Consider the following 25,564-nt stretch of genomic DNA (forward strand, 5'->3'; position numbering starts at 1 on the left):
AATGAAAGAGACAAGTGAAGGGTAAACGAGAGGACAATATCAAAAGAATGAGAAAGTAACAACACATGAAGAGGATGGGATAGAGTTCCCTTTTTCTATAAAAATGAAATACCTCTAAAATTATATAAAAAGAGTAATTATATCTAATAGTATTTTGGTCAATAAGTAAAAATAATAAATTTAATGTTTAGTCGGTCCGATTCCTAATTTTTTTTGTTAGATCGACTGATCCGATTCGAGTTCGATCACTAATTTGAATTATATAATAATAATAATTATATCGATTTGGTCAGTAAAGTTGACGACGTTAATTTATTCGATCGGATTCATGATTTAAAATATCTAAAAACTATATAAAATAATTATATCTAAAATTATTTTGATCAATAAGTTAAAAAAATAATACATTTAATTTGTATCGGAACCGATTCCTGATTCTCCGGTTCGATCGGCCGGTCCGGTCTAGGTTTAATTAACTAATTTGATCGAGCTGATCTGGGTTTAATAACTAAGAGCAGAGAAGTGTCATCGAAGCCTTCTTCGGAAGGAAACCTTCCCATGGATGGAGGGAAAGCGAGCTGAGGAAGACGAAGGACCAAGTAGAAATGCCTCGAGTCGTGAGCTAAGTCAGGACTCGAATTAATACCGGACAGTTGGAATGAATCACAGCAGGAGGGGTATTTCCGTCTTTTCGGTTGCAGGTGGATAAACGAAGCTAAAATACTACGACATCACGATCGTCTCATTTCCTTCTTCGCCCTAACTCCGCCTGTGCGGGCGCCCGACGCCATCTGCTGACTCCCCCTTGGGCGAGATTGCGGCATTTTAAGGCGGCGCTTCTCGACTTCGTCGGGCAACAAACAGGTAAAGCGTTTCTCTTGGATCTTCGTTTGTGAGATTTGTTTTAATTTCTTGTCCGCGAGGATTCAGGTTTCTTTCTCGTGGACCTTCTTTGCTTTAATTTCTTTCGTCCTTTGATCTCCTGGGCTCTCGATTCCTTCATTTATAGCGCCAAGTTCTCTTTTTTAGGCGGTTGAAATTGGTATTGGGGATTCAGACTGTTGATTAGGGTTTAGCTCAAGAGTAAAGATTTCTTCTCGGGCGTGGGATGATTGGATCAAGAGGGGTGGTAGGGGAGAAATGGTCGCAGAGGATCCTGTGGTTCTGCGCCATCGGCAGCGCCATCAGTACGTGCTCTTCTTTTTCTTCTTCTTCTCGCTGATTTCCGAACTAGAATGCAGCTAAAAATTTCATCTTTTTCTTCTTCTGTGGTCATGATCTTGGCGGTGGTGTGTAGGCTTGTACATGGTGGCCGTCGAGAGGCAGGCGCAGAACCGGCAGCGGATGATTTCCGAGGGCTTGAGAGATTTGGACGGTGCTTCTGACAAATCTGGAGGCGAGGATGTGTGAATCGGTTAGATAAATGCCAGAAACTTTGGCCAAGCTTTGAATCTTGCATACTGAAACTATGGTTATGGCCCAAAGAAAACAAGTGTGAGAACAAACAAGAATAAGTAGCATGAGTTAATTTTTCCTTGGTTTTGCCACCATGGTTTCTTCTTCAACTGCTTGTCATGCTTGGGAATGGTATTCGATCATACAGAAAATGTAATAATGCCTCTCAATCATAACCATGAGCTAGCTTTAAATAAACATGACAACTTGGATGATTTGATCTCTTTCCAATTTCTGTGGAAGGTGCTGCCCTGCTTCGTTCTGTTCAAAAATGACCAGTTTTGACTCATTTTTGAGTCGTTCTTACATGCCGCGATGATCGTCATGAGCGGAGTAAAACGTCAGTCATCTCAGTACCCTGAACCCCCCGGATGACATAGGGCTGAATGAGACTTTCGTATAAGGATGACATAGGGCTGAATGAGACTTTCGTATAACAGGGAAGGTGTTGCCCCTTGCTTTGCTCACTGTCTGTCGCTAGTCGCTTGCTCCGGCAGCCAAAAATGATCAGTTTTAGCTTGTTTCATATCCTGGCTTCCTAAAAGCAAAATTGTGAAGAGTAATCTCTCTCTCAATACAACCATCATATGGTCTTAGGTCTGTGACCTGAGCACACCAAGTATAGCCAAATCATGTAATAAATTTCTAGGCAGATGCACAATGCATTACTGTAACACTATGATCAATATTGAATCACCTCACCCACTTCTGTCACGCCAAGATATCAGAAATGTCACCAAGACATTGTCTACAACCTATAATATTATGATCACTGATCACATAATTACAGGAACTGTTGTTGCATCACTTGTGAAGTAAAACCTATTGAGAAGACTCAAATGTGGTATCTCAAGTCTGCAAGAACTCCAGAATTCACAGGCAACAACATTTTCTTTCTCTACTTATAATTATGTTGTCAACCCGGTATAGATGGTGGACCCAACTGATTGATTTCAACTGTTCTCAATCTTGGCAAATATACGAGACCCTAAAGGAAAACGCAAGATAAATGACAACATATATATATATATATATATATATATATATATATATATATATTGCAAACAAGCATGATACTTGATGCGTGCAAATGCACAAGTTTATTCTCATGGAACTAGTCAATGATACTGATGGTGTCCATACTTTGTGAAGATTCAAACTAATACAAGATAGAAACAAGAGGGAGAACCTGTCCGGGATGTGCAAATATACAATCACTGGAGCTACATACTCATCTCTTCCGGCAGGCTAATTTCTAAGAAATACAAGCTGAAAAAAGAGTGGGCCATGTCAACCAACTTAGACTGAGAGGAGACTAGTTAGATACAATTATGAATTATTGAAAAATAAAAATGAACATCAACAGTCTCCTATGAGGATCAGTTTCATGTTCAATTAAATCAACCATAAAGTTTAACCAAAATATTTGTATGAGTATGATGGTAACACCTTTGCAAATTCTATCATACTCCTTAGAATGGTAAATAAAACAACTTAAAATCGTTTAACAAAGGTAATTTTGTCATTTATGATTCTGCTATTATCTTGATTTTAGGTTTAAAAAAAAAAGGCACCAAGAAATCTTTCATTTGCAAAATGAAGCTTAAATTTTAATAGATGTCTAACCTTGCAGACATCAAAGCCATGCCAACAAACACAGCTTGGACTGCTTGTTTATGGCCTGCATATTCAAATGCTAGAGGCAGCATTTCGTGCAGTGTCAGAAAAGCCATAACTCCACCAACTAGACAAAGCAATGGTATAAGAATCAGATAACCGGTAAGTTAGTATCTTCTAATGGAAAAGGATGGGAATAATAGATTTACCTGATCCAAGTAAGCCTTCAAGAATCTCAGGACTTAGACTGCTTGGGAACAGGTAAGCTGCAATTCAACAAAAAAGGCAAGTTAGAACTGTAATCTGCAATTAGCAACAAAAAAGTTTTAACCAAATCATAAATAAAATCTTAGCAAACAAAGAATTTGTACATACCATCTAACAAGTTAACCTAACCCTTTCTCATCAACCAGTGATTAATGCTAGGAGTTACCAAACATTCACCTTGTAGACAATGATCACCTATCACTTACAGTGTCACATGGATTGATGCACATCCAAGAGTCCAACTTAACAAGAGTAAAAGAAGAATTCAAAATACATTTATTAAAAAATAAAATAGAAAATTCATTAAATAAATTAATTACATAATATGTAATATAATCTTTTCACATGCTTTTGAAATATACCAATCAGATCTGAAGGGAAAAAAAAATTAAAATATGAAAAGGAACTAGTCCCTCATGAATAGTCACCAACTCTCCCTACTTTTGCATGACATCTCTCTCTCTCTCTCTCTCTCTCTCTCTCTCTCTCTCTAAGGAACTAGTCCCTCATGAATAGTCACCAACTCTCCCTACTTTTGCATGACATCTCTATCTCTCTCTCTCTCTCTCTCTCTCTCTCTCTCTCTCTCTCTCGACCATCCAATCTCACGAATAGACAAACCTTACAGCAGTGATCATAAGTTCATAACTATGTTATATGAAAAGAAGTCAAGACTGGAATCAGCTATGCCAGCCCAATGAACAAGAAAGAAGGAAAGCTTTAGTTTGGAAATATGGTCCAACTGAGGTAACATAAGATCATCAAGATGAAGCAAGTAGTGCATACCCACAAATATGACACCTAGTGGCTCAGCAAACCCAGAAAGTGTTGCCAATTTGAATGCCTGCCATTTGCTGGACCAAGCAAATAAAATTCAAACTCAGACCTGTATCAACCCCTTCCAGAACAAAGCGGTAGTACTGAATGTGCTACAAGTTGTCATAGTAAGCTATGAAATATTACAATTATCTTAGTAAAATGAGATGCACTTAAGTATCTCTTGACACAAATTTCTCATATTTCTAAGCGTACTTTAATAAGAATTAAAGTAAATAACTACCTTTGTGTAGCAAAATATACAGGAAGGGCTACCGCAACACCCTGCAAAAAAAATAATTAAAAAATTCAGAAAACAAAAAGAACCACATTCTTAACCACACTATGTTCAGTTGAAGTTTCATCCTTAATGGAAACTAAGATGACAATAATAATTATAATTCTCAGCACAGTTAAGATTTTAAAAAGTTTATGTTTTCAGGTCAAGCTTAATTAGATTCAAAGTTATTTCACTGGAACAGTTTAAAGATGAATCAGCAATAACCTTGTACGGGCTCTAGGTTCTCTCATGTCAAAACCATCCATTGATTTGTGCTTTTACCAGAGAAGCACGAAGGACACGGGACACGAACATGACACAACACCGACACAGTGATGTCATTTTTAAAAAAATTATGATACAGACATGACAAGGACACATGTAATTTTTAATTACATAATATTTGATTAATATGAATTTTATAGGATTTATACTTAAAATTTACAAACTCAGCAATGTGTACAAATAAATATGACGCCCACGACCCATCTCCATGCAGAATCCAAAGTAGATGGCCCTCACATGAGGGCCATGCGAGCACAATGCCACACGCGAGGACCACGCGCTGAAGCACGCAGGAGTGAAGTGGGAGTGATGTCGTGTCCAACAAATATAAATGAAAAATAAATAAAAAAAGACACAGCTGAACGTGTGTCAGACATGTGTTCGACTATGTCGGCAGTGTATACGTGTCCGGCTCGTGTCGAACCTGAACACATCCACCAAAAGTACATGTTCATGCTTCTTAGGCTTTTACCATATTAATCTGCATATGCAGCTTTACAATGCAAACAAGATGATCTTTTTGGGGGAAACCTATTGTATTTGAATTTGCTTCCTTCAGCACAATATTTTCTGTTTTAATTTGTTCAATAAACACATTATTTCACATACACAAGGGCCTAACCTTGTTTCAACAAATTGGAATTGGTACTCCTCGAGGATTAGGTGGAATGTAAACACGTGGAAAGAAATAAGACATGAAAAAGGTTAAGAAAATGCATATTCAAGCATTAGAATTTGAAGGTCTATTTCATGAACATAACTTAATGGAGAAACAACTTTTTGAAGACTTACAGTATTATAGATTTCAGATGAAGGCAATGGTGAATTTTGGAAAACTAAATTTACAACCCAATATAACTGAATAGAGAACTTCACACAAACTATAAATACAAACCGAATAATCACCTCCGGAATATTATGTAAAGCAATAGCCAATGCCAAGTTGATGCCGACACGAAGTCCCTGCAAGATAATTGACCAAGAACAATTAGTTACAGTACATGATTGGCTTCAACATGATTTTAACTAATTGTGCATAACAAACTTTTTATGTCAACATATCCTCAGTATAAATTTCAGAAAAACAATGGGTGTAGAACCATATGTCAACACATCCTTCTTAGAAAATTTATATGACCACTGGCAGAAGAGCCATAAACCACGACATCATCCTTTCTAAGATCAAATTCTATGTCACTGTTTCATGGGGCAAGTTCCTGAGTGATAGTCACACTTTTACCATGACAAACCATTTAAGACAAGCTCATTGAACACTGATGGTAGTTTTGAGGTAGCAAGATCTTTTCTTTGTCTGAACTACAAAACCAACATAATTATTAATATTGTGCTATCTCATTCAAATGTTGTAAATCACCTTATAGCAAGAATCTAGCTTAAGTATGACAACAAATTCTGTCTGTATCCCTACATTCCCCATCCAATATTACTCCCACAACACCATATAAATAAATATATAAATAATTAGAAGCTGTATAACATGAAAACAACAAGCACTCAATCAACACTATGCACATAGTATTTTATTCAAGAGAGATATGATGATAGGAATCCATGTCATAAAGCAAGATCTTTAATCAAGAAATAAAAGATATACCTTCATTGATCCAAGAAAGACCGCCATCCCCTCGGGAAAATTATGCAAGCTGATGCCTGTATCACATAGATGAGATGAATGGATTCTACATATGCAGAAGAATGCAAAGGTTGCACAATATACATAAAAAGTTGGATAAGTAATGAACTTTTCATAAGAATCCGACATTATGTAAGCAAAATATAAGGAAACATATTTTTCCATCAATGATGGGTGGTCGTTAGACTGTAACAATAAAGGAAAGCATAAGACTAATACATGAAGAACTCATTCCAAGAAGTACGTGAAGATATCAATTTAAGTTTCTAAATTCTTCCATTTTTAAACAAACTTATAACTAATGTTAACATTTAAATTGGTTGTTGATACCCTATTTTAAGTAGCATATAAAATATTTTTTTCTACCTTATTGAACTTTCAGAGTAGCTTAAGAAAGTAACTACCACAGGAAAGAAGACATGTTACTATCTAATGAAATTTGAGAAACATTAGCACTTTGAGACCCAAATAATTGGGCCTTTATGACTTGTCAGTTTACTGGGCCAACCCATTTTGGTTTCTAAAACCATGTGCATGCATTGCCAGAATGAGTGTGAGTGAGGACAGCATAGACACGCACATAACAAAAATAGGAACAACATACTAGCATCTAATGCAACAAAAGTTTTACAGCTCTAGAATAACATGTACTTATGTAGTGTCTGACCTTTCAATCATATTCTTAGAACAAGCTTGGACAATAAGCTCTGTGAGCTAATAACTTGAATAAATAGAAGCTTCACAACAACATAAGCAACTTAGAAACCTCACGTCTATTGTATTTGTTAAAAGCAACAGTTTCCAATATCTTTAGATCTGGATGTTCACTTAGTAATAACACTAAAATAAGCCACTTAGTTCAGGTCATGTACATAAGACTTCTAGTTTTTAAGATCTCGGACAATGCATGCCACAGCAAAACTTACCAATTCAATAAACGATGTGAAGACTTTTTATGTAATAAAGTTACTTTGCTCGACCATTAACTTCTGTAATATAATATCTCAGAAAGCTGCATTACATATTCAACCAACATGTTGCACCAATTGTCATTAATTAAAATTTTGAAAATATTGATTTTTTGAGGATCCTACCAAAAAATATTAAATCTAAGTATATACATGCATTAGAAAGGTTTTCATTCTTAGATATATGTTAGTGGGTAACTATTGAACACTAAAAGAAATCTTTCAATAATCTCACTATTTTCACCCTGATTTTATTAAATGGGATATACAATGTGGACCTTGTAATGTACAGACTATTGTCATAGTAATTCTACAAAAAAGAATAGGCAGGAAGAATCATATGTAATTTTATATGTAAATAATAACAGCTTTATCATTCAATATAAAGGAGAACTCCACAGAAAGATATTAAGAAGCATGATTACCAACTGCAGTGATTATCCCACTAAATAAGATTTGGTGTTGGTGTTTCCTGTTCATATCCTTGGTTGATCCATCATCTTCTTTCTATCATTATCAGAGAAAATGAGACAAGCATGAATATTTGTCTCTTACTAAGAGAGAACACGACTGATGACAAAATCATGTTCTCTAAGGTGTTGAAAATACATTCACACACCAACCTCTTCGTTTCTTGAAACAAATGATGGTTCTGGAATAAAATTTACAATCGAGGCGAAAAATAGTGCTCCAACAAAGAACTGCAGATTCGAGAATATAAAATTGAAGATAACAACACTGACAAAATAAGCATCAAAGGGTGTAAAGAAGAATTAACATGACAGTGTCAAGGACTTGATTGATTGCATTAAATAAATAACCCACCCAAACGTTGCCTTTAAGGAAGCCAAGAGTGTTCAAAGCATTATGCGCCAAGTCAAAGAAGGATATGCTCAACATAAGTCCAGCAGCAAAACCCTGACAAGAAATAAGAGTAATTTGTATAGCATATGGCAGAAAGAAAACTGACGGAGGATGAGAAAGAATGACTAGGTGCTACAAACGAAGAGACAAAGAGATAAGACCTGCAAAATACCGAGCATCTTGAGATCGGGCGTATGGTTTAAAACGACAAAAAGTCCACCTGCTTAGAGTAACAAACAAGCCATCAGGCTTGAAACAAACCCTACATAATCACTCAAACTACACAACATGGACCATTTCAGGATGATTCTCCATGACCAAAAGCCAATAAATTGCTCGTTCAATCCTATGTTAAAGACTAGCAGTTTATGCCAAAGAAAATTCCAAACTTTCATTTTTATCTCCAAACAAAAACTTTTAGTTCCTTCAATCACACCCACAGTAAAAATTACGACACTTGGCTTGCGAACATTTCACCTTCCCTGTAGAATTACCGACTTTAGCAACATATTTGAAGCTACAATTTGTCACCGACGACTGCTAAATCATGGATTAGACCGAAGCATCAAAAAGAACCACAGGAAACACTGGAGAGGCTAATAAAGCAACCCATTATCCGGCCACCCTACGCGAACTAATGAGTACCACCGATTCACATGAAGAAACAACGAATAAACCCCAAATCCAACAAAAATCAAATTAAGGCCCAAAATCTGGTTGATTCGATGAAATTTCTAGAAAAAATAGAGGATTGATTGAAATCTAGGGGTGGTGGTGGTCGCGAAATGGAAGATTCGGAACGCACCAATCGAAGTGCTGAACCCGCCGACAAGGGAGAGCGCGAGGGCGATCATAACCTGGGAAGCCATCGAAAGCGAAACCCTAGAACCAAAAAAATCGTGCCCTTCTCCCGTATCGCTATTGACCGAGGAACGGGAGAGGGTGGAAGTGAGGAAGACGACGACGCGAGCGGCGAGCGGCGTGCGGTGTGGGGAATGACGACGCCGCGATGTGAATAGGTGAGGAGCCACGCAGTCTCGCCTACTCGTTCGTACTACCCGCCACATCACCTGTGCGGGACCTAGAAGAGAGCCCTTGGCCGCCTCTTGTTGTAGGTGGGTCAGGAGTCGGTAACGAGCAAGTGCGTAACTGGGTCCAGTCTCGCGTGGTTCATGGCTCTTTTCTCGGAAGTGTTAGATTCCTTTTCTTTTATTTTTCCGCTTTTAATTACAATCAATTATAATTGCCACTTAAGCTGGCTAATTTTCTTAAGGCTCATATGGTCACATTAATGTCAACAAGATTATTGGCTAATAGAATATAATTCGACTATAAGCTTACGAATATAATCCATATAAACCTGATTCTTAATATTTATTGAGTTCCTCCTACCTATAAGATGCTAATCATCAAAGCAATAAATGTTCTCAACTCAGATGAGTACACATTTCTGTTCATCAAGAAATAGCAAGCAACTACAAGCTAATCTAGTGTTAACAATCCTACAGAAACATCAGTTCTTGGCGCCTCAACAAGAGATTTTAGGCACAACTCCATCATTCGTGGTTGTCAGCTGTGCATTGTAGCAGAAGGATGCTGCCTTCACCGAGGCATCTGCAGGTTGGATGTCGACTCCATCTATGATGATGCCTGTGCAAGCTGTAGTTTGGCTGCAGTTGAGGCTGATGGCCATGTCGCTGCTGGACGTGCCGGTCGCCCGAATGTAGTGCACATCGCTGATTTGAACGGCCGATGTCTTCATCACCATGCAAGCAAAGCACAAAAAGCAGAAGAGAAGAGGCAAAAGAATGCTTTTAGTAGCTTCAGAAACAGCAGTTTAAGCTGCTGCAGACATCTGCAGATTAACAACTATTCTTGTAATCGAAGTGTTAGAACAAGTTTATGAGCACTTGCCATGTTGGGACAATCGTAGTCACCATTACAGTAGTACTGATCTATTAGTATGGGATGATACACAGCAGTGAAGTTGATATCCTCAAAAGTTATCTTTCTTGCATAGCCAGACCCTCCCTGATAAGAACAAAACTTAATGTGATCATAATTTTCTATCTTGTTCCTAGATGGAGAATGGTCAACCTATCAGGAGTTTACCTGCCATGTCTTGATCCTGACACCATTCTGTGTCTCCCAGAAATTGCAAGTGGAAACATGAACTTGCTCCACTGCTGCTTGGGTTTCCTCCTCACCTAAGCTTCCAATGCTGTTTTGAGCAGGTTGACATAATAAGCAAGTCTCCTTTATTGCACATAATAATATGGTTTATATCTTCATGGAATTTGCCACTTTTCTTGGTCTGTGTGTTTCTTAATAGCTGAAGTATGGAGAAGTCATACACACAAACCTGATGCCATGGCCAGGGCCACAGGTGATCTGAGTGATATTGACATCAGAGGTGCCATTTCCAATGGATATGCAGTCATCTCCTGCAAGCAGGTGGAGAACAACATGGTAAGCCAGGAAACCTGAAGCCTTCGATACATCTCCACCAGTTCTCTCGAGTTCATGGTCATTATTACCTGTGCCAATAGTTGAATTTGATACTGTGACATGTTGGCAACTTCTAATGTAGATGCCATCTGTGTTGGGGCTGTCTCCAGGAGCTGTTATGTTGATCCCATGCACTTGCACCCCAACAATCCCATATATACCAATGTGCTTCTGTTGGCTGTTTGTGAAGTCTAATCCACTCAATGTGAAGTTACTGCCACCAGAGATGGACAGTGCCTGAATCCAACATCCCAGCTCAGTGACAAATGAAATAGCTCCATGTCAATCAAATAACGGTGGTACTTACATTAGGTGCAGTGATGCAATTCTGCAACAAAAACAGACAATGATTGGTGATCATTCTTGTAAGGATATTTCATAGAACAAAGTGGGGAAGAAGATGCCTTACAGCACTTCTTTTGCAGTTCCACCAGATTTCACCTTGACCATCTATTTTTCCTGATCCATTAATTGATAACCCATCCACATGCTCAAAGTTGATCCAGTAGTTCCCCTCAGTATCCAAAAGATTATTAAGGGCCATAATAGTTCCATCAATCTATGTTGCAAAGCATATATAACTCAGTAAAAAGGTTACAGAAAGATCACTTAGAAGAACTGATACAGAAAGCAGGCTGAGTAAGAAGAACCACAGATTGAGAGCTAAAACGGAAGGCAGCATGACTCACTAAGAACAACTACAAAATGGTAGATGACAGAGAAGGCAGCTTCACTCACTAGGAACATGAACATATGGTACCTGGACAAGGATGGGAGAGTTGCAAGGGCCAGAGAAGGACACTTTGCTGAGCAAGAATGTCATCCCTGCAGGAACAAGGAAGGTTGGAGTGCTGAGATCGCCACACACTGCACTCCATGTCTGCTTAAACGCCTGCAAAAGGGAAGTATGTGATCATAATATCAAAACCATAAAATAACATGTGATAGACTTATGTATATAAAATCACATAAATAAATAAAAAATAAAGCAATTAAAGTATGTATAACAATTAATATCTCAAGCATTTATAAGCAAGTATGAGCACCAAAGAGATTAACAGGCAAACAAAAATAATAATATCTCTACTTTACTAACACATACAATAGTTGTATACTTCACACCTTAATGCATACGGTTAGTAGCATTAAGATATGTTTATGAGGCAATAAATTACAGGCTAAAGTGTAATGCTTCTATTACAACTAGTTAGATATTAAAACTTTGATGGTAAATTATCCTTCTTTGTTGTTTGAGAACAACAAGTATTATTTCTACGATAATGAATGGATCTTAAGTAATTATGGACCTCTTATATTGTTATCTCATCTCACTTTCAAGCATCCACAGACACAGAAAGACAGTCATCTATCTCCTTTCTGCATGCATGCGTATGTGCGCATTCTAACGCATACATATGCACAAAGATGCACCAGAGAGAGAGGATCTTATACTTCGAGATCGTCCGTGATGCCATCTCCCATGGCGCCGTGATCAACCACGCTGAAGACAGTAGCAAGTCCTCCAACAGTAGAAGAAACAAGGATCAAGAAGACAAGACAACCCCCGTATTCCTGCATGCATGAGATACAAACGCACACATTAACTACACTGCCAAGTGACACGAAGGCAAAAGAGACGACCCGTTTGCCTACCATTCCTCGGTCTCTCTGACGCATGCAAACTTCTGAGAGTGAAATGGATGAAGAAGAAGACGACGAAGACGGCTTTAAAGTGGAATTTTGGTTGACTTGCGTCACCTTATCCTGGAAGAAAAATCGCAGCGTATTAACTTCAATTCCCTAAGTGTTTCATTAACGTGTGGAAAGAAATAACTGGAGATAATTAAGAGCTAATGCTTGGAAACAGTGATTCATGCTTGCAACGTATGCTATAGTTTGTATTTTTTTTTCCTTCAGAAATAGGAACAACTCAAAAGCTTGAGCTATAAATCGTGGATCAGATTCATTATGTGTCGATCACTCTTTCAATCCTATGCAACATGAGATTATTCCTTTTTATTCATTTTCTTTCATTTCATACACCTAAATATTTCTATCATTTCTCTGTGTTCATCAATAGGGTGGAAGACTTGATTGTATTCCCCATATTCTTTAAGAGTTTAAAATTTACACACTACTTATGGTTCGATCATCCATATCTACCCATCACATGTTGTTCATTTTTCTCGGTTTGTTCATAGCTTAAACACAAAAAAAAAAAAAAAGTTGATTATCATAACTTCAAGTTTATTATACGTTATTAGCAACACGAGATTATTCCATTATCACATTTTCTTTCATTTCACATACATAAATATTATTATCGATTATCTTTATCATAGTCTTATGTTTAAAATCTAACTACTATTGCATATTCACACATTCATGTTTATCCATCACATCGGTTTATAAAAAAACAAAATGTTAGTCAAAGAAACTCAAAGATGAATAAGAGAAATAAAATGGGAGAAGAAAGAGGAAACTGAAGCGTGACCTTTTGAAAGATATTGAGGTAGTCAGCAGTACTCTTCTCTCCTCTTGAAGTTCTCTTCGAGTTCATTCTTTACATAAGGCTAAACTCTTATCTCATCTCATCCTAATTTTATCTTTAAAAGATTCATGTTTAAATCATATGATATCTTTAACAGATTCATGTTTAACAAATTAATCATATAATCCTATCTCGAATTATATTAATCTTTTTTTGAGATCCTAATCAAATTATATGATAAAATAATCGTTATTGATAAAAAGAATTATATACACTTTAATAGCTCGGCATCTTATTTCATATTCATTTTAGATTATAAATGTCTAATTATCTATATTTTCACCACACATCCCAAAAATAAATATGTAAATTAGACTTGGAAAAAGAACTAAATTGATTGATTCATATATAATATTTTAGCTCTTTTATAAACTAAGTATAATATATATAATTATAATTTTAATTAATCAAAATATGATATGTTTCTTTCCTTTAAAATGATTGAATTTGATTCTTTATTTACTTTTTCTCCTAGTTGAAGATTCATGTTTAAATAAGGCTAAACTCTCATCTCATCTCATCCTAATTTTATCTTTAAGAGATTCATGTTTAAATCATATGATATTTTAAAAGATTTATGTTTATAAATGTAATTATCTGATAAAATAATCATTATTGATAAAAGTAATTATATACCCTTTAATAGTTTGGCTTCTTATTTTATATTCATTTTAGATTATAAATGTCTAATTATCTACATTTTAGCTGCACATATCCCAAAAACAAATGTGTAAATTAGACTTAGAAAAAGAACTAAATTGATTGATTCATATATAATATTTTAGCTCTTTTATAGACTAAGTATAATATATATATATATATATATATATATATATATATATATAATTATAATTTCAACTAATCAAAATATGGTACGTTTCTTTCCTTAAAAAGATTGAATTTGATTCTTTATTTACTTTTTCTCCTAGTTGAGTAGATCCATGTTTAAATAAGGCTAAACTCTCATCTCATCTCATCCTAATTTTATCTTTAAGAGATCCATATTTAAATCATATGATATCTTTAACAGATCCATGTTTCACAAATCCATGTTTGAATCATATGATCCTATCTCGAATTATATTAATCTTCTTTTAAGGTCCTAATCAAATTATATGATAAAATAATCATTATTGATAAAAGTAATTATATACCCTTTAATAGCTCAGCATCTTATTTCATATTCATTTTAGAGTATAAATGTCTAATTATCTACGTTTTCGCCACACATCCCATCACAAAAATAAATATGCAAATTACACTTAGAAAAAAAAATTAAATTGATTGATTCATATATAATATTTTAGCTCTTTTATAGACTAAGTAATATATATATATATATATATATATATATATATATATATATATATATATACATATATAATTATAATTTCAACTAATCAAAATATGGTACGTTTCTTTCCTTAAAAAGATTGAATTTGATTCTTTATTTACTTTTTCTCCTAGTTGAGTAGATCCATGTTTAAATAAAGCTAAACTCTCATCTCATCTCATCCTAATTTCATTAATCTTCTTTTAAGGTCCTAATCAAATTATATGATAAAATAATCATTATTGATAAAAGTAATTATATACCCTTTAATAGTTCAGCATCTTATTTCATATTCATTTTAGATTATAAATGTCTAATTATCTATGTTTTCCCCACACATCCCATCACAAAAACAAATGTGTAAATTAGACTTAGAAAAAGAACTAAATTGATTGATTCATATATAATATTTTAGCTCTTTTATAGACTAAGTATAATATATATATATATATATATATATATATATATATATATATAATTTCAACTATCAAAATATGGTACGTTTCTTTATTAAAAAGATTGAATTTGATTCTTTATTTACTTTTTCTCTTAGTTGAGTAGATCCATGTTTAAATAAGGCTAAACTCTTATCTCATCTCATCCTAATTTTATCTTTAAGAGATCCATATTTAAATCATATGATATCTTTAACAGATCCATGTTTAACAAATCCATGTTTGAATCATATGATCCTATCTCAAATTACATTAATCTTCTTTTAAAGTCCTAATCAAATTATATGATAAAATAATCATTATTGATAAAAGTAATTATATAACCTTTAATAGCTCAACAACTTATTTCATATTCATTTTAGATTATAAATGTCTAATTATCTACGTTTTCGCCACACATCCCATCACAAAAACAAATATGCAAATTACACTTAGAAAAAAAATTAAATTGATTGATTCATATATAATATTTTAGCTCTTTTATAGACTATGTATAATATATATATATATATATATATATATATATATATATATATATATATATATATATATATATAATTTCATCTAATCAAAATATGGTATGTTCCTTTCTTCTAAAAGATTGAATTTGATTCTTTATTTATTTTTCCTCCTACTTGAGTAGATCCTGCTTAAATAAGGCTAAACTCTCATGTTTAATAGATCAATGTTTAAATCGTATGATATCTTTAATAGATTCATGTTTCACAAATCTATTTTTGAATCATATGATCCTATCTCGAATTACATTAATTATTTTTTAAGGTCCTAATCAAATTATATGATAAAATAATCGTTATTAATAAAAGTAATTATATACCGTTTAATAGCTCAGCATCTTATTTCATATTCATTTTAGATTATAAATGTTTAATTATCTACGTCTTTACCACACATCTCATCCCAAAAACAAATGTGCAAATTACACTTAGAAAAAAAACTAAATTGATTGATTCATATATAATATTTTAGCTCTTTTATAGACTAAGTATAATATATATAATTATAATTTCATCTAATCAAAATATGATATGTTTATTTCTTCTAAAAAGATTGAATTTGATTCTTTATTTATTTTTTCTCTTAGTTGAATAGATCCATGTTTAAATAAGGCTAAACTCTCATGTCATCTCATCCTAATTTTATCTTTAAGAGATCCATGTTTAAATTGTATGATATCTTTAACAGATTCATGTTTAACAAATCGAATCATATGATCCTATCTCGAATTACATTAATATTTTTTTAAGGTTCTAAATAAATTATATGATAAAATAATTGTTATTGATAAAATAAATTATATAATCTTTGATAACTCAGTATCTTATTTCATATTCATTGTAGATTATAAATGTCTAATTATCTATATTTTTACCGCACATCCCATCCTAAAAACAAATGTGCAAATTACACTTAGAAAAAGAACTAAATTGATTGATTCATATATAATATTTTAGCTCTTTTATAGACTAAGTATAATATATATATATATATATATATATAATTTCATCTAATCAAAATATGGTGTGTTTCTTTCCTTAAAAAGATTGAATTTGATTCTTTATTTATTTTTTCTCCTAGTTGAGTTGATCCTTGTTTTAATAAGCTAAACTCTCATCTCATCCTATCCTAATTTTATCTTTAAGAGATCAATGTTTAAATCATATGATATTTTTAACATATTTATGTTTAACAAATCCATGTTTGAATCATATGATCTTATCTCGAATTATATTAATATTTTTTTAAGATCCTAATCAAATTATATGTTAAAATAATCATTATTGATAAAAAAAATTATTATATACCCTTTAATAGCTCGGCATCTTATTTCATATTCATTTTAGATTATAAATATTTAATTATCTACGTTTTCGCCACACATCCCATCCCAAAAACAAATGTGCAAATTACACTTATAAAAAGAACTAAATTTATTGATTCATATATAATATTTTAGCTCTTTTATAGACTAAGTATAATATATATAATTATAATTTCATCTAAATAAAAATATGGTATGTATCTTTCCTCTAAAAAGATTGAATTTGATTCTTTATTTATTTTTTCTCCTAGTTGAGTAGATATTATTGTGTGAGAACTTATAGAATATACAATATATCCCTAAACTAATTAAATTTATTTAATAAAAAAATAAAATTGATTTTGTGTTAAGATTAAAGTAATCTCAATAAAGCTAAATAAATATTAATAATCTAGTTTTCTATATCAACCAATAACATTTGATTTTCTTGAAACCAACGATTTAGTATTTGATTAATTAAAATTTAATAGTTAATAAATGATCTAATTTTGAATAAAATTTAAATTTTGTGATAGAAACTATAGTTAAGTTAACTTCTCATAAAAAATCTAATGTTCTTATTGCCTTGGTGTAGTTGACCAAAGAGTCAACATGATCTGGTTTGATCTCGAAGGTGTAAGTCTATTAAAATGGTCCACACGAAACTGGGGGATTGACCCGAGTGAAAAATCGAAGTGACGAGCGGATCTCTGAGTTGTTGCTGTCTATTGAAGAGGATCTAATATTGTCGAGAGGCATGACTTGTCCCTGCAAAATGATGCTATATGTCCTCTTGAAAAACACTTTAGTAGTGTTGAGGTATTGCACAAAGGTCGACGTTGAGGAAGTCCCACCTCGACTCTTCCCATGCTTAAGTTAGCTATATAAAAAAATACAAAGAGTTTAGTATAGCTCACAAGAGTATAAATGGAGTCTGCTTATCTCATTTTGGCGCATAAAGTTAGTGGTAAGTTAAGATGCTCCTGACCTTATTCAGGGAATCATTAATGGTGGTTAGGTATGTTCTTCAAAAGATAACGTAAAGATGGGACGATCATGATAACTTATTTTGCCCGAGCTTTTGGCTCATTCGAGACGAGCAAGGGATAGTCCTCTACGTTGTTCGTCCAAAAGGAGGAGCTGGGGAAGTCGACCCACATTGTAGACTTTAATGCATGTGTGCAGGCCTTCTCCCAATTGTCGTTAGGGATGCTAGAAAGCAAGGTGTTGTGGTAAACAACTTGGAGTCGTGGCCTCGGGGCCGACGCGGCTCGGTTCGAGTCCGGAAGGCGGGATCTTCCCGGTGCGGCCCTCGAGTTCGCCGAGGTGGTCGGCTGCGGCGGTTCGATCAGGACGGGGTTAGCCGTCTCCGCCGGGATGGGCCTCCTCGGCTTTGCACGCGCCCCGTCTGCGGTCCTGCACACAGGTCGGGTCGGGAGACGCGACCCGACCCCTCCGACGATCAAGTCAGTAGATGGTGGAGGGGGTGGAAAGAAGAAGAAGAGTTTGAGGTGTCTCCCTGGTGTGTTCTTTTCTCCTCCCCTTCTGTCCCCTGCTCGTTCAGAGTGCGAGGGTATTTATAGGGAAGCTTGCTGCTGTTTGATGTGCCCGCTTGCAAGGGCAGATGGTGGTGTCTGACATTGGTTTGGCGTGGCATGAAGAGCCGAGCCTGAGCGGGTGTTAATGTGCCTCGGGCTGTGTTCTGGTCCGTTTGACCGAGTACCGTCGCGCCGATCGAGGTGTGAGGCGCGGCTGACGTCAGTCGAGTCTTATCGTAATTACTATCCTCATCATATTCCCCCCCGGAAAGAAGCTATGTGTCGGTCGTTGTAACGGGAGTCCGAGGCATTGCTTCAACTTTTGGACGGGCTGGCCGCAGAGGCGCGGCCTCGAGGGGCGTGTGGCCGAGGACATGATCCGATGAGCACGATGTAGGCGGGCTGGCCATGCAGGTGTGTCTCGGGAGGCATGAGGCCAAGGAGCATGACGCAGGCAGGCATGTCGCGCAGGTGTGTCTCGGGAGGCATGGGGCCGAGGAGCACGACGCAGGCGGGCTGGCCGCACAGGTGTGTCTCGGGGGCATGAAGCCGAGGAACATGACGCAGGCAAGCAGACCGCGTAGGGGCGCGCTCGGTAGTCTATGGCTGAGGGATATGACTCGGGTTGAGAGGTCGCCCTCGGGGGCTCGGCAGTCTGCGGCCGAGGAGATGCAACTCAGGTCGCCAGGCCGCCCTGAGGTGGGCTCGGCAGTCCATGGCCGAGGGATGCAACTCAGGTGGGCAAGCCGCCTTGAGGTGGGCTCGGCAGTCTGTGGCCGAGGAGCTCGGCGCAAGTGGGTTGTGGCAGGTGGGCAAGCCGCCCTGAGGTTGGCTCGGCAGTCTATGGCCGAGGGATATGACTCGGGTTGAGAGGTCGCCCTCGGAGGCTCGGCAGTCTGCGGCCGAGGAGATGCAACTCAGGTCGGTAGGCCGCCCTGAGGTGGGCTCGGCAGTCCATGGCCGAGGAGCTCGGCGCAGGTGGGCAGGCCGCCCAGAGGTTTGCTCGGTAGTCTGTGGCCAAGGAGCTCGGCGCAGGCGGGCTGCGACCGAGAGACACGACTCAGGCGGGCGGGCCGCGCTGAGGTGGGCTCGGTAGTCTATGGCCGAGCCGTGTCGACTCAGAAGATCTCAAGCCGGGGCTAACCACGAGCCGAGAGGGGATCAGGTAGATACTGAACCTTGGCTCGAAAAAGGCCGAGGCAGGGCTTGGATTTCTTTTCATGAGGACTACATGGGGTAGCCACCGCGGGTGCTTGACCTCTGTTATGGAGCCCGCGGTCGGGGGCCGTCCCTTCTCCTTACGATCGCCCAGGCCTCCGCGGCGATGTACCAGTTAGCGCGCTGGAGCATCTCTGGCACCGTGGTGGGAGGTTGCTCCGCGAGGGACCAGAGGAATCTGGAAGGTCGCAGGCCTATCATGAACGGCTGCACTAACAGAGAGGGGTGAGTGTCCGACAGGCCCCGGATTTGCATGGCAAAGCAATCCATAAAATGGGAGAGGGGCTCGTCCTCCCTTTGTTTAAGTTCGAGGAGCAGTGCCGTGGAGGGCTTCGGCCGTGCATAGGCCACAAAGTAGAGCTCGAAGTCCTTAACGAGCTGGTCAAAGGAAGCGATCATTCCGGTCTTTAAGGCATCGTACCACGCGTGGGCTAGCCCTCTAAGAGTGGTAGGGAACGCTATGCACATCAAGGCATCAGAGGTTTCGCATAGCGCCATTTGGGCGTGAAAAACAGCTGCATGGTCCGCTGGGTCGGTGGAGCCATCGTAAGCGTCCAGAGAGGGGAGCTGGAAGTCCGGGGGGACTATCTGATCTTGTATCTCAGGCGTGAAGGGAGACCCTTGGTGTGCGTCCACCTCGAGCTCTCCCTTGGACCTGCAAACCTCGTTCTGCACATCGTCGAGTCGCTGGCTGACGAAGCGCAACTGGGCCCGTAGGGAGTCCGCAGAGAGTGCCTCGGGTTCCGGGCGACCGCTCAGGTTTGCCATCACTGGATCCCTGAGTGGGGTCGGTCAGACCTGAGGTGGAGTGGGGAGCTCCGGAAGTGTTGTGTGGGCTCGAACGGGCGGTTAGTATTGCCGCAGTGATTGGACTGCGGGTGGGTGCGCTGGATGAGGAATGAGCGGGATGATGGTCTGCACCATATCCATCAGAGCTCGGACTTGACAAGCGAGGTCCTGAAAGGCCTCGGGTGACACGGGCGTCGAGTCGGCGGAGGCACCGTCGGGCGACGACAAACCCGGATCGTTGAATATTCGCCAATATCGTTCGGAGGTTGTGGCGGGGTGTTCGTCACGATGGTCTCCGTACGGGGGATGGTCCCTCGAGGCTTCGGTCGGGTGCGACTTGTCAGTCGTGGGCTCGTCTGAGCCGCTCGGGTGATGACCCGACATTCTGGGCCCTCCTTCTAGTGTCAATCTATTGTGGTAAACAACCTGGAGCCGTGGCCTCAGGGCCGACGCGGCTCGGTTCGAGTCCTGAAGGCGGGATCTTCCCGGTGCGGCCCTCGGATTCGCCGAGGTGGTCGGTTGTGGCGGTCCGATCAGGACAGGGTTAGTCGTCTCCGCCGAGATGGGCCTCCTCGGCTTGGCACGCGCCCCGTCTGCGGTCCTGCACACAGGTCAGGTCGGGAGACGCGACCCGACCCCTCAGACGATCAAGTCAGTAGATGGTGGAGGGGGTGGAAAGAAGAAAAAGAGTTTGAGGTGTCTCCATGGTGTGTTCTTTTCTCCTCCCCTTCCGTCCCCTGCTCGTTCAGAGTGCGAGGGTATTTATAGGGAAGCTTGCTGTTGTTTGATGTGCCCGTTTGCCGGGGCAGATGGTGGCGTCCGACATTGGTTTGGCGTGGCGTGAAGAGCCGAGCCTGAGCGGGTGTTAATGCGCCTCGGGCTGTGTTCTGGTCCGTTTGATCGGGTACCGTCACGCCGATCGAGGTATGAGGCGCGACTAACGTCAGCCGAGTCTTATCGTAATTACTATCCTCATCACAAGGAGTGGGCCTTATTAAACTTTTTTCAGGGTTTGAGACAAGATCAATGTATTGTTCTTTTGTTGATGGCTACCACAGGTTGGTAGAAGTTGCTCATCCCTTTACTTAGATGGTTTCTGTTGCCTAGGTGACAAAGTAAGTTATCATTTTCCAATCAAATGTTAACAATAAAGATCAGTAAATTATAGGGTAAATTTCCAAGAAAAAGCTCTTCCTTTTGGAATTCTCCTATTTCAATCTATAATTCTTGAAATGTCTCTGATAAGAGAAGGAGACGTGGAAACTCGAGGGATGTCGAAGTCAAACGTGGTGTGGGTCCCTTCTCTCCTTCCCCGAGCTCAAAACATCATGAGACGTAGGACGTTGGCTTGGTTTCATCAATCACCAACCAATTATTACAACGAGGAAGGAGAGGACCACCACCTTCACGTCTTGAAGTTCGTGCTCCTCTTCCTCCTCCGCTGTGTTAGCGCAGGATTCATCCTGTTTCGGTTATCATTCTTCGAGGTTGACTTGCTCAACTTCACGTGATCCGAGAAGCGGCGGAGACCCAACCCCTATTGGTTGGATCCAGCGGAGAGTATATACCTATGAGTGCCTGCCATCGTTAGCCATGGCTTCATGTGCTGCTTCAGCAAAGCTCGAATTCTCTTCGAGTTAAAGTACTACCTCTATCTCAGTCGACAGCCTCGTCTCTCCCTCCTCAGCAGAAGAGAGGGAGTTAACACCGTGATCGAGGAAGAAGAAGAAAACGAGTAGGGGGTCGAGAAATGGAGCGGTCGGATAACGGGAGGTCGGCGGTGGTGGCGATCGAGTGCGTGGCAGGGAGCAGCAGGGCGGACGAGTGGTGGGGAGGAGGGGAAGGGGAGGCGGCTCTGCTCCACACGGGGGACGTCCTGGAGGAGATCACCTTTGGGGGGTCGCCGCCCGTCCGGGCGCCTTTCAAGGGCGGGCGAGCCGCGGTGATGAAACTCCTCCACGCCGCTTTCAAGCGCGGCGACACGTCGGTCCTCGTCCGCGCCCGCCGCGGGGACCTCACAGCCCAGCTCGAGTTACACGCCTGCATCGTCCCCCACCCTCCCGCCGGCCGCCGGCAGTACGTCCTCCGCTCCATCCGCGACCCCAACTACGCCCTCGGCCTCGTCGACCGATCCGAGTCCGAGTGCATCGCCTTGCAAGGTAAATATAAATATATTTTGTCTTTTTTCCCCCTTCAATTGCACTCTTTTTAGTATATATTTCCCATGCAAAAACCTCATATTGATCAATGCAACTCTATAAATATTAATGGTTAATTTACTTGCATTTATTGCAAGTGCATAATGATTAATTAAATCCATCGAATTTTATTTTCCATTTAAGTAGTGGCTCAGATTTGTATATTTCTGTTGACCATTTTTAGATTTCATTTGCTTGATGTGTTATAATGCTAGTAGATATGCGAAAAAAAAGTAAGTCAACTCATTAAGATTTCAGGCAAATGATAGAGATGACAGAAAAAGGATTTCTCTATGAATGTTGTTGTGCACATTTTCTCTATTTCTTTGTTAATTTTTTACTATTGACATCATATTAAGATGAAATAAGTTTAGTATATTAGATTCCAGGAATCTACGGTACCGTTGACCTTAAGATGTACCATCGTGTGCTTCAAGATAATCTCATTCATTTAAGGTACGGCAGTAACAGCATACTCCATCTTCGATCTATGTATCTACATGAGTTATCGTAAAGTCAACCTCGACTTCTATTATGTCCTAATCACGAGGAATCCTCGACGTCGATCAGTGTTTTAAGGTGGATTACGTTGGAATCGAAGTGCTCGCATCTATCGGGAAATTAGACGTGATCTAAACAAATATGCGTCTTGGAAGAGGAGATGGAATTAACCTGATGTTAGCAACTAAATATGACCACAAAAAATTTGTGTTAGATTTCTAGGAGCAGATGTCAACGTTCCATGTTGGTGATCCCTTCCATGTCCGGGTGAGAGAGGGCTGGCGATGGCTAAGTCAACTCTCCCCTCTACGTAGATGATACGGAGTTCGGAATGAGTTCAACCTCTCCTTATCTTTGTAATCGTGTATGCAAAGGATCGAGAAGCTCGCGGGTGGTCTGCGCGCTGAGCAACGCCCAGCTGAAGGACGGATACATCACCTTCCCATGGGAGAAGAAGGCGAGAGACCTGCTGCCGGTGCCCTACTCGAGCGCCTTCCTCTCGCTCATCATCCTCCCCCGGGCGTTGGACTCCTCGGGCGCTCGCTACAGCTCGCTTGAGGACACCTTGGCGCAGGCCAACGCCTGGCTCGTCTCCTCCCAGGCCGCCGGCGTCCCCATCTCCTTCATGAACATCCAGACCGAGGCACTGCTCACCAAGGCAAACAACTCGACCTCACCTGCTCCGTAACCTGTGATGAGCTTTTGTGAACCGGTGGGATGCTCTTGTATCCAGGGAGAGACCTCTTCCCGCACCGTGAGCTCGGGATCAGCGGCGGCGACCGACCTCTCGAACCTAGCGAACATTAGCCTGTGCGAGTTCGAGGACTACCATGGCATCGACATTGGCGTGATCAGAGCAGTCAGGCTGTGGTACAGTCCAGCTGCAGGGGAGATGGCGCTGGAGATCAAGCTGCAGGAACGCGACACCAAGCTGGGCTTCGCCATTAGCCGAACCGACGAGGTTTTCGCCACCGCTCCTTGCAGCTTATTACTCTCCTGCGGTCGACATTGATGCCATCGTCTCGTCCGCAGGGGTTCATCTACATATCATCGGTGGCGGACGACGACAGCGCCGGAGTCGCGGCAGCTCGCACAAGGCTGGGAGAGCTGCACAGGAGAGCCACGAGAGCATCGAAGCTCCTCGTCGTGTCACGTGTGGGGAACGAGAAGGTCCTGCCATGGATGGTCTCCGCCTCCGGCTCCATCCGCTGCTTCGACACGGTCTCCCTCAGCCAGAAACTCTCGCTGCACCGCCACGCGCTGAAGCCCATCCTCCTCCATCTCTTCACGTGGGAGCCGTCCCCCGCACTCGCCGCCATCCCCCGAGTGGTGGAGGTTCCTGCTCCAGCGCCGCCGAGGGCTCCTGCCGAAGAGAAGGCGCCCTGCCCCGACGCCTCATTCGTTTGCACCACCATCTCCTGTAGACGAAGTGCTGGATGACCTGGTCTACGACATCTCCTCCGGCGCCAGGCTCCGGAAGGACGAGATCGGAGATGTGTCCCTGCGATTCCGCCTCTCCGATGCAAGCAGCGATTAGATCCGATCTACTCCAATTCCTCAGTGTGCAGTGTTCCACACTCTGCTTCATCTTAGCACTACAAACAAGCTTGACGAATGGTTTCTATAAGATTTCTTCTATGCAGTATTAGATGTATTATGAATGCTTGCCAAAATATATCTACTACCGATTGACTTTTTAGGTTAAGTTCTTGAATCTTATCTAAGCCCTGCAGTGTCAGTTTTCTTTAGAATGCCTCTTCTTTCCTGGAGGAAGAACAAGAGGTGACAAGAACATGGTCATTGGATACTCATGGAGACATGGTGAGAGCAAGGGCTACTGTACCAGTTGCTTTATGGTATGCCGTGCTAATTCCAGAGGAAGCAGACAGAGAAAGCTGGTGGTGGTACAAGTCCCGTGAGGTTCCACCATTGATCAATCTCAATCACTTTTCTTTGTGTTGCACTCATCCCCAGGGTCTCCTCAAGGCCCACAGTTATTGCAATACCACCTGCTTACAAAGCAGGCCTCAATGCCGCAATCATGTACTGCCTTGTTCTGGCACTACTGTTTGATCACTGTTTTGCACAAGGCAAGAAATGATTGTTAGAGAGAGAGAGAGAGAGAGAAAGAGAGAGGCCTTCATGCTTCGGAGACGGTCTCTAACACACAGCGTGGAGTGATTTGGACTGCATTCCAGAAGAAGATTATTGTGTCTCAATCTTCCATGTGACTGCTTGTACTTCCAGTTGAGACCAAAGTGTGTTCAAGGTTCCTTTGCTCAGAGAATCTCCCCAAGCATGCTAATGTCAGATGACTTATTCTGCTCCCCACCCCACTCTTGGTTCCTCACATAAAGATTGTTTAGGGAGATAGAAATCATCATGTACATAAGAAGGCAAGTTTATTGGCTTACTTGGAAGAAGAAAACCTGTCATCTCTCCTAA

At 40.0% G+C, this 25,564-nt stretch overlaps 2 protein-coding genes and 1 long non-coding RNA gene across 5 annotated transcripts; 2 read left to right on the top strand and 1 right to left on the bottom strand.

The window, feature by feature from the left end:
• The first annotated feature begins 1,057 nt into the window (after nucleotides 1-1,057).
• LOC135648360 (uncharacterized) lies at nucleotides 1,058-1,547 on the top strand. Its single transcript, XR_010500935.1, has 2 exons — nucleotides 1,058-1,187; nucleotides 1,298-1,547. It is a non-coding gene; the product is annotated as an uncharacterized LOC135648360 (long non-coding RNA).
• Nucleotides 1,521-9,213, bottom strand: LOC103981337 (zinc transporter ZTP29). 3 transcript variants are annotated; one of them, XM_065165987.1, is made up of 13 exons: nucleotides 9,012-9,213; nucleotides 8,368-8,426; nucleotides 8,168-8,260; nucleotides 7,966-8,043; nucleotides 7,768-7,849; nucleotides 6,336-6,391; nucleotides 5,627-5,683; nucleotides 4,400-4,440; nucleotides 4,126-4,193; nucleotides 3,282-3,338; nucleotides 3,082-3,199; nucleotides 2,645-2,724; nucleotides 1,521-1,993 (listed from the first exon to the last, which is right to left on the bottom strand). In XM_065165987.1, the coding sequence occupies exons 1-12, from the start codon at nucleotides 9,073-9,075 to the stop codon at nucleotides 2,679-2,681; spliced, it is 819 nt and encodes a 272-aa protein (XP_065022059.1). In that variant the 5' UTR covers nucleotides 9,076-9,213; the 3' UTR covers nucleotides 1,521-1,993; nucleotides 2,645-2,678. The 3 variants fall into 3 exon arrangements, with proteins under 3 accessions (XP_065022059.1, XP_009396313.2, XP_009396311.2); XM_009398038.3 differs by lacking the exon at nucleotides 1,521-1,993 and adding an exon at nucleotides 2,056-2,443; XM_009398036.3 differs by lacking the exon at nucleotides 1,521-1,993 and having other exon boundaries at nucleotides 2,533-2,724.
• Nucleotides 9,214-22,083: 12,870 nt separating this feature from the next.
• Nucleotides 22,084-24,714, top strand: LOC135672416 (uncharacterized). Its single transcript, XM_065180898.1, has 4 exons — nucleotides 22,084-22,579; nucleotides 23,494-23,803; nucleotides 23,879-24,080; nucleotides 24,152-24,714. The coding sequence occupies exons 1-4, from the start codon at nucleotides 22,171-22,173 to the stop codon at nucleotides 24,557-24,559; spliced, it is 1,329 nt and encodes a 442-aa protein (XP_065036970.1). The 5' UTR covers nucleotides 22,084-22,170; the 3' UTR covers nucleotides 24,560-24,714.
• Nucleotides 24,715-25,564: the final 850 nt, after the last annotated feature.

This window comes from Musa acuminata, chromosome BXJ1-4 (assembly GCF_036884655.1).
Source record: "Musa acuminata AAA Group cultivar baxijiao chromosome BXJ1-4, Cavendish_Baxijiao_AAA, whole genome shotgun sequence".
Lineage (NCBI taxonomy): Eukaryota > Viridiplantae > Streptophyta > Magnoliopsida > Zingiberales > Musaceae > Musa > Musa acuminata.

Bases quoted from the DNA above. Each gene is read 5' to 3' on its own strand.
- LOC103981337 (XM_065165987.1), bottom strand. From the start codon at position 9,075: ATGGCTTCCCAGGTTATGATCGCCCTCGCGCTCTCCCTTGTCGGCGGG. The intron at 6,392-7,767 runs GTAATCATGCTT...TATGTGATACAG, and splicing joins TGGGATAATCACTGCAGTTG to GCATCAGCTTGCATAATTTT. The intron at 4,441-5,626 runs GTGATTATTCGG...TTTTTTTTGCAG, and splicing joins CTTTACATAATATTCCGGAG to GGTGTTGCGGTAGCCCTTCC.
- LOC135672416 (XM_065180898.1), top strand. From the start codon at position 22,171: ATGGAGCGGTCGGATAACGGGAGGTCGGCGGTGGTGGCGATCGAGTGC. The intron at 22,580-23,493 runs GTAAATATAAAT...GTGTATGCAAAG, and splicing joins CGAGTGCATCGCCTTGCAAG to GATCGAGAAGCTCGCGGGTG. The intron at 23,804-23,878 runs GTAACCTGTGAT...CCGCACCGTGAG, and splicing joins AACTCGACCTCACCTGCTCC to CTCGGGATCAGCGGCGGCGA.